This window comes from Corticium candelabrum, chromosome 1 (assembly GCF_963422355.1).
Source record: "Corticium candelabrum chromosome 1, ooCorCand1.1, whole genome shotgun sequence".
Classification (NCBI taxonomy): Eukaryota; Metazoa; Porifera; class Homoscleromorpha; order Homosclerophorida; family Plakinidae; genus Corticium; species Corticium candelabrum.
The window spans coordinates 1,477,054-1,486,295 of NC_085085.1; the positions used below are offsets into that span (position 1 = coordinate 1,477,054).

At 42.9% G+C, this 9,242-nt stretch overlaps 1 protein-coding gene across 1 annotated transcript in view; it reads left to right on the top strand.

The window, feature by feature from the left end:
• The first annotated feature begins 470 nt into the window (after positions 1-470).
• The window catches only part of LOC134194866 (uncharacterized), an 8,933-nt gene continuing 161 nt past the window's right edge, over positions 471-9,242 (top strand). Inside the window, exons 1-5 of the mRNA XM_062663850.1 lie at positions 471-1,624; positions 3,986-4,036; positions 4,085-5,337; positions 5,657-5,685; positions 7,928-9,242. The exon at positions 7,928-9,242 is cut by the window's right edge and continues 161 nt beyond it. Of these exons, the coding sequence (XP_062519834.1) occupies positions 471-1,624; positions 3,986-4,036; positions 4,085-5,337; positions 5,657-5,685; positions 7,928-9,242 (3,802 nt within the window). The remainder of the gene's footprint in view (positions 1,625-3,985; positions 4,037-4,084; positions 5,338-5,656; positions 5,686-7,927) is intronic.

Below are 9,242 nucleotides of genomic sequence, written 5' to 3' on the forward strand. Positions count from 1 at the left end.
CTATAAAAAACACTACGAAAGAATACTAAACAATAATGAAAAAGTTGAGTAAATAATTTACAAAGTCTCTGTTTAAACAAACGAAAATAGTCTCCTGTCATTGATCTCAAAGATGCTGGGAGAGAATTCCATAGCTGTTGGGATCTATGACTGGGAGATCGTTTCAGAGCTTTTGTTCGAGGTCTGCTGACATAAAGTTTCATATTAGACAACCTTGTGCTATAGCCTGTGTCAGATTGTCTAAACAAAGACTGGAATTCCGTTGATGACAGTGTTAATTAATTACCAGTTACATGGTGTAAGTTGAGTTGAACACGGTCCTGGGCTGTAGCCACGTTGTAACGGATATGTGGGCTCAGTTGGACTGCCGTCTGATTGGCAGGTCTGATGAATTCCGGTAAAACGGAACAACATAAATTGTGACGCTCCTGCAGTCTGAATCAGTTGAGATTGCACGCTTTTTGATGATCATGGGCAGCAGCACCTCTGAAGAGAAACGTTGCCTGGTGTATCCAACGTGTTGGGTGTTGGTCTTGCTCACAGTTTCGCTAGTTGTCAATGTTGTGTTGGCTGCTGTTGGTTATGTATGGATTAGAGGGTTGCGGAACGACTATGTTGTTATGCAAAATGATATGACGGATATGCAAAGGCATCTGTCAGCTGCAAGTGAGATGAATCATCAGATAAATGACATGTTGTCTGCAAATGCAGCAGATAGAGAGAAGAGGTCAGGATTGTCTTCCACTTCGTCATCTCGATTAGCAGTCGATGTTGGGTCAGTGTTTGTATCGACAATCAAAAGCATGTGCAAACCAGAGGGAGCCGTTTGCATTCCGGGAGCAAAAGGAGAAGCTGGACAATCGGGAAGAGATGGAATTGGATTGCCAGGAAGGGATGGGAGGCCCGGCAGAGATGGAGAACCTGGTGACGATGGTTTGCCAGGTAGAGACGGTTTGCCTGGTGCTACTGGCAGAGATGGTTCTGTGGGTTTACGTGGTCCACCTGGTAAGCCTGGAGCTAAGGGAATGGGATTACCTGGAAAGCAAGGTCCAATAGGGATACCTGGTGGGAAGGGAGAGAGAGGAGGTAGAGGGGAGAAGGGAGTGAAAGGAGACATTGGAGGGCAAGGGATACAAGGGGTTAAAGGAATTCAGGGAGACAAGGGGGAGCGAGGGGAAAGGGGTGAACGAGGACATACTGGTTATAAGGGAGAAAGAGGTGAAAAGGGAACAACTGGAGAGAAACAAATGAAAGGAGAGAAAGGAGAGAAAGGAGAGAAGAGACCACTGGAATTAAAATTACCGAGTCAATGTTATAAGACTAACTATTTTGTCCTCAATGAAACTTGGAGAAAAGCTTCAACACCTTATAAGAATCACGGTTATCACTGCGATCATGAAGATCGTAATGGATTTAAACCAGGATGGCATGTATTTGATGCTAGTATTGGCACACAAATACCTGACAAATGTGTACCACAAGAACGTTGTGGAACAGCCGCAACAGGATGGCTGAAAGGATCTCACCCAACTATTGTTGGACAGACCAGGAATGAGACCGTTTGTTTTAACTGGAGAAGGAACTGCTGTAAATGGAATGTGACTGTTAGTATCACTAATTGTGGGTAATTTTATTAATACAAACTTCCTAAAATACCATATGCCTGTTCCTTAGCTTACTGCAGCAATGGCTGACATGACATCAGTAGTTTGATGTTAGTTGTATATGTTACTGCATAATATTTTGTAATTTCATTTGTTGGTTCTTTACAGCTGCTGATGTTTATAAAAATTAAATTTTAATAAAAATGCTTATAAGGCTCAAGGGTTGAGTCGGTTTCAAATGAATGTACAGAAATGCATGGTCACAGTGCAGGTCATGTTTGTGTACATGCAGCCATGGGAGATGCATGGGCACAAGCAGATGTGAGAACAATTAAGCGATAATTATGCAAGTGCAGATACACCTAAACAGTGACAGTGAGATGGTTGGAAAAGACAGACGTACGAACAGACAGCTAGGCAGAGAGACAGACATGGAATATCAGACAAGCAGACAGATGGATATGTACAGTACAACTGGAATGATGGTAAACAGACAGACAGACAGACAGACAGACAGACAGACAGAAATGTAACGTAGAGTTTGTGTTTCAATAAATGAAATTGACAGACAGACAGACAGACAGGAGAGAACAACAATGTACAATCAAATAAAATTCCTGGTGTGTCTTTTCTGACACTGCACCTCTTGTGTTCGAGCATTTTGGTCAATGAAAGAAAAGGCACCAAATACATCCCTATATTCTTATCTACACAAGCATGTGAAATTTTGGAATTGTGAAAACCTATTTACTACTCTTGACTTTGGCATGTCAGAAGCATATTGTGAACAACTGCTGTTTTGCCACAACTCCACTATAAAAGAGAAGACAGAAAGCTTAAAATGCAAGTTGTCTGCATGTTGATGACATACATACCTACCGTAACTAAAAATCAGTTTTACTTTTGTTTTAATTAATTAATTTAATAAACGTTTGTAAACATACTTTCAAGTCAGTATGGGCCACCTAGAGGCATACAAGGTTATTCCAACAACATACCTATATTTTAGCCATCTAGACCGATTTTGTCGGTGAGACTATACATGGTGCAGTTGACACTTTGCCAGATGACGAAGTTAGAAGGCGAAGGTGCCCTAATTAATTAATTATAGAGCCCAATAACATATTATAATATATAATACTGGATTTGCTAGCCAGATTCATTTTTCTGCAAAAGAATGAAATCATTGACAAATAATCTAAATGTGAGTAAAAAGATTTGATAAACGAAAAATAAAATTGAAATTTTAAAATTAGAATGGTCGGAAGGGTCACGGATGGTAGAGACCTGTTTCTGAGGAAGCTTGTTCATGACCACACTCATTAAAAATAATAATGGGTGCTCATTGCATTCCCACCTGTGCGAGCGAGCACGTACTATACAGCTGCAGAGTGAAATTTCAAAACAACGTCTAGAATACGTTGTTCTAGACGCGTAAACTACTGTTTCTTTAATTCGCTTATGGGGTGGGTAACTAGGAGTGGCGCGTAACGCACAGTAAACGCGCATGCTTAATTAACAGTAAGTGAGCAATGTTTCCATGGCGATGTTAGCAGTTGTTAACTTTCATTTCATTAGCTAATTATTATTATTAGCTAAGAACAGCATTAAGTGTCACAAAACAGTTATTACAACAATTAACTCAGACGCTATATAAGTTAAAACGTTGCTTACGCCTAATTCAATCTTGTTGCCATAGCAATAATCAGAGTGACGTCACATAACGAGAAGTATCAATTGTTTACATCCATGAGGAAAACAAACAATTATTCAAAATAATCAATTTGTAACAGCTGTCCCCTGGGTGTAGGGGTGGTGAAACGCAGTCACATAAGCGAGCATAGTTTCCATAGAAACATCTCTAGTGATGACGTCACATAACGAAGACTATTGTATGTTTACTTTCTTCAAAACTAGCAAAGAACGATTCGAATTTATCAATTCCTAAACGATTCCCCCGGGGGTAGGGGTGGTGGTGCACGGACGGGCGCACGAACGAACGTACGCACGGACGGACACTCAGAGTACCTCTTTGACGCATTAGAGAAAACTCGCTCGTTTCGTTCGCTCGCAAAATATTTGTTACATGTACATGTACAGTACAGTACCACAACACTTAGCTTGCAGGCAAAGGCAGCAGGCACGTGACTCTGATGCAATAAGCATGCGAGCAACGTGTTGCGCATAGGTTAAGATTTCAATAGGTCTCAATGATCATGAGCAGCAGCAAGTCTAGAGAGCAAAATTTGGTGTTTAGCCTCGATCTCCCAGACCCCTGTCGCGCCACACGGGTCTGGAAGGTCGAGGCTACCCGTGAGTGTTAATTAATTAATTACCAGTTACACGGCATAAGTTGAGTAGAACACGGTCTCGGGCTGTAGCCGCGTTGTAACGGATATGTGGGCTCATTTGGACTGCCGTCTGATTGGCAGGTCTGATGAATTCCGGTAAAACGGAACAACATAAATTGTGACTCTCCTGCAGTCTGAATCAGTTGAGATTGCACGCTTTTTGATGATCATGGGCAGCAGCACGTCTGAAGAGAAACGTTGCCTGGTGTATCCAACGTGTTGGGTGTTGGTCTTGCTAACAGCTTCGCTAGTTGTCAATGTTGTGTTGGCTGCTGTTGGTTATGTAGTGATTAGAGAGCTGCAGAACGACTATGTTGTTATGCAAAATGATATGACAGATATGCAAAGGCATCTGTCAGCTGCAAGTGAGATGAATCATCAGATAATTGGCATGTTGTCTGCAAATGCAGCAGATAGAGAGAAGAGGTCAGGATTGTCTTCCACTTCGTCATCTCGATTAGCAGTCGATGTTGGGTCAGTGTTTGTATTGGCAATCAAAAGCATGTGCAAACCAGAGGGAGCTGTTTGCATTCCGGGAGCAAAAGGAGAAGCTGGACAATCAGGAAGAGATGGAATTGGATTGCCAGGAAGGGATGGGAAGCCTGGCAGAGATGGAGAACCTGGTGACGACGGTTTGCCGGGTAGAGACGGTTTGCCTGGTGCTACTGGCAGAGATGGTTCTGTGGGTTTACGTGGTCCACCTGGTAAGCCTGGAGCTAAGGGAATGGGATTACCTGGAAAGCAAGGTCCAATAGGGATACCTGGTGGGAAGGGAGAGAGAGGAGGTAGAGGGGAGAAGGGAGTGAAAGGAGACATTGGAGGGCAAGGAATACAAGGGGTTAAAGGAATTCAGGGAGACAAGGGAGAGCGAGGGGAAAGGGGTGAACGAGGACATACTGGTTATAAGGGAGAAAGAGGTGAAAAGGGAACAACTGGAGAGAAACAAATGAAAGGAGAGAAAGGAGAGAAAGGAGAGAAGAGACCACTGGAATTAAAATTACCGAGTCAATGTTATAAGACTAACTATCGTGTCCTCAATGAAACTTGGAGGAAAGCTTCAACACCTTATAAGAATCACGGTTATCACTGCGATCATGAAGATCGTAATGGATTTAAACCAGGATGGCATGTATTTGATGCTAGTATTGGCACACAAATACCTGACAAATGTGTACCACAAGAACGTTGTGGAACAGCCGCAACAGGATGGCTGAAAGGATCTCACCCAACTATTGTTGGACAGACCAGGAATGAGACCGTTTGTTTTAACTGGAGAAGGAACTGCTGTAAATGGAATGTGACTGTTAGTATCACTAATTGTGGGCAATTTTATGCGTACAACCTGCCTAACGTACCATATGACTGTTCTTTAGTTTACTGCAGCAATGGCTGACATGACATGTGGTTAATCAAATGTCCAATGCAATCAGTAGTTTGATGTTTAGTTGTATTTGTAACTGCATACTTGTCATTAATTGGTTTAACAAAATATTTTTTGTAATTTTATTTTGTTGATTCTTTACAGCTGCTAATGTTTTATAAAAATTAAATTTTTGTAAAAATGCTCCAGGCTCAATAGTTGAGTCGGTTGCAAAGAGAAAGACATCTTCTTTGGGGGGAACCGGTCGGACATTCGAGACAAACCAAACACTTGAATGTAGAGATAATGCATGGTCACAGTGCATGGTCATGTTTGTGCAGCTATGGGAGATGCATTGGCACAAGCAGAGGTGAGAACAATTAAGCGACTATGCAATTGCAGATACACCTAAACAGTGACTGTGAGATGGTTGGAAAGACAGACAAACAGACAGACAGCTAGGCATGCAGAGAGACAGATATATGGAATAACAGACAAGCAAACAGATGGACAACATGTACAGTACAACTGGAATGATGGTGAAACAGACAGACAAGATAGACAGACAGGAGAGAAGACAGAAAACAACAATGTACAATCAAATAGAATTCCTGGTGTGTCATATTCTTATCTACACAAGCATGTGAAATTTTGGAATTGTGAAAACCTATTTACTACCCTTGACTTTGCCATGTCAGAAGCATATTGTGAACAACTGCTGTTTTGCCACAACTCCACTATAAAAGAGAAGACAGAAAGCTAAAAATGCAAGTTGTCTGCATGTTGATGACATACATAGCAACTGTAGCTAGGTTATATTATACCGCATTGTTAAAATAATTTTAAATTTTTGTTGTTTTAATTAATTAATTTAATAAATGTTTGTAAACATACTTTCAAGTCAGTATGGGCCACCTTGCGACACACAAGGCTGTTCAAACAATATACCTATATTTTAGCGATCTAGACCGACTTGTCAATGAGACTATACATGGTGCAGTTGACACTTTGCCAGATGACGAAGTTAGAAGGCGAAGGTGCCCTAATTAATTAATTATAGAGCCCAATAAGATATTATAATATATAATACTGGATTTGCTAGCCAGATTCATTTTCTGCAAAAATATGAAAATCATTAACAAAAATCGAAATGTGAGTAAAAATTTGATACACAGAAAATAAAAATTGAAATTTTAAAATTGAAAATTAGAACGGTCGGAAGAGTCACGGATGGTAGAGACCTGTTTCTGAGCGCTGAGTGAAAAATGCGGATCCACGGATCCACGTCCACGTCCAATATATATTTGGGCATGGGTCAAATAGACTAGCTGCAGCGACTAGTCTCAGTTTCTTTCGAGAATACGATCAACTGAGATGGGAGATCTCTAGCTACACGCGCGCGCGAACGTCTGACAACGTGAGACTAAAATCTCAGGCTGATTGCGATGGCCGGGGTAGAAGGCCAAAGTCAAATGACTGATTCTCGTGTCAGTAGCTGTTCTGATTGAAATTTGTCGTTCGATATTTTCTACAGTGAGTAACACATGTACAGATACAAGTAACAAAAATTGCTACAGAGCCTACGCTTCTGAAGACGTTTCTGCTTGCAGATCGAGTTTCTACGTTCTATAGCCATCTAGCACCTGTACTGCGCCCTCACCCTGTAGCAGCGGCAAACAGAGAAATCTGTGAAAGGGAACGTCGTGTGTAGATAGACTTGCTGCAGTAGAGCCAACTACTATGGTGTATTAATTTCTCGCTAGGCACACGGTAGGACGTTTCCATGGTTGTAAGAAACATATATAAAAACTTGACAGACGGCGACCATAGCGAGAGTCTACGACTCCTCGTCACCATCGCCACGCTGAGGATTAATAAGTATCCGGGAACGCTGAAAGCGAGGTGAGCTTGCCGCGCTTTCGGAACACCGGTTTGTGAGGCTGATAGAAAGAATGAAGCAACTAGTAATAGCTACAACAATAATGTACTCTGCTACTAAGCTCTACTGCTAATCTTAACCTAGATCTAGAGGTGCAACTGTAGTCTATAGAGATAGATATCAATGCGTACTAGACAAGACGAAAGATAATCGCAGCAGAAAGCAAAGACAGTAGCGGGGCAGTCTAAATCCGAGATGCCCAAATTTGTATTGGACGTGGAATCGCGTGGATCCGTGGATCCGCGTTTTCCACTCGGCCGTTTCTGCGGCAGCTTGTTCATGACCGCACTCATTATTTAATTAACAGTCGCGCGCGTTACTCGATGGCTGCAGAAAGTTTTCACTGTGGTAGAGGTCCTAATAGGACCTAATAAGGGGTAAACTACTCTAGACGTTTCCGGCAACACTTCGTGTCGAATAGATGTCTGGTGAGATCAGTGATGGCGTGTCTAGATCTACCAATCGATTTCTCTCAACACTGAATTCATTCAAGAACTCTGTCGCCAATGGAAACACCAGGATGCGACCGGAGTACATCTCATTGGTCCCTCGTTCCCGCCCCATCGGAATTATCAGAGACATTTTGTTGTGAGTCCACACTGTCACGTGAGAACGCACGACCTTACGTCATCATCTTTGTATTATCATTGTGCGTAGACGTTGTTGCCTGTAACTACGTGGTACAACACTGTCCCGGTCTGTATCCGCGCATTCTAACGATATGGCGGGCAACTGTCGGTCTGAAGAGAAACGTTGGGCTGCAAACCCAACATGTTGCCTGCTTGCAGCTTCACTAGTTGCCAATGTTGTGTTGGTTGCAATTTGCTGCGTTGCAATAAGAAATCTGCAGACTGAAATGTCAAATGTGCAGGAGCATCTGTCAGCAGCAAGTGAGATGAACTATGAGATGGGTGAGGTGTCATGGTATCTAGCAGACAGAGAGAAGAGATCAGATGACGGGTCATCATCTCAAGTGGCAGTTGACGTTGGATTAGCGTTTCTATCAGCAATAAAGAGCGTTTGCAAACCAGAAGGAGCTGTCTGCAAAGAGGGAAAGAAAGGAGAACCTGGAATAGCAGGAAGAGATGGCTTGCCAGGAAGAGATGGCTTGCCGGGAAGAAATGGCGTGTCTGGAAGTAATGGACTGCCAGGAATGAGTGGGTTATCAGGAAGAAATGGAAACCCTGGCAAAGATGGAGAACCTGGTCCGCCAGGTGAAGACGGTATGCCAGGTAGAGATGGTTTGCCAGGTGGTACTGGCAGGAATGGCAGTCGTGGTCCACCTGGTAAGGCTGGAGCTAATGGAACAGGATTGCGTGGAAAGCGAGGTCCAATAGGGAGACCTGGTGGGAAGGGAGCTAAAGGAGAGAGAGGGAAGAAGGGAATGAAAGGAGAGATTGGATGGCAAGGGATACAAGGGGTTAAAGGAATTCAAGGGGTTAAAGGAATTCAAGGGGTTAAAGGAATTCAAGGGGTTAAAGGAATTCAGGGAGAAAAGGGAGAACGAGGGGATAAAGGTGAACGAGGATCTACTGGTTTTAAGGGAGAGAAAGGGGAAAGGGGGATGACTGGAGAAAAAGGAATGAGAGGGGAGAAAGGCGATAAAGGGATACGAGGAGAGAAAGGAGAGCCGAAAGGACCGGAAATACAATTACCGAGTCAGTGTGATCAGGCAAATCATCGAGTGTTAAGTGATACTTGGAGGAAAGTCTCATCACATGGTCGTGAGTTTGATTATCATTGTGATACGTGGGGACGTAAAGGTTATCAACCAGGATGGCACATATTCGCTGCTAGCATCGGGGGACAGATGCCCGAGACGTGCCCACCAACACTCCACTGTGGAACGATTGCACCCGGATGGCTGAACGGGACTCACCCAATGTTAATTGGACAGACCAGGAAAGAAACAGTTTGCTTTCATCATTACGACAGCTGCTGTTACTGGCATGTGACTGTTGATATCACCAACTGTAAAACATTTTATG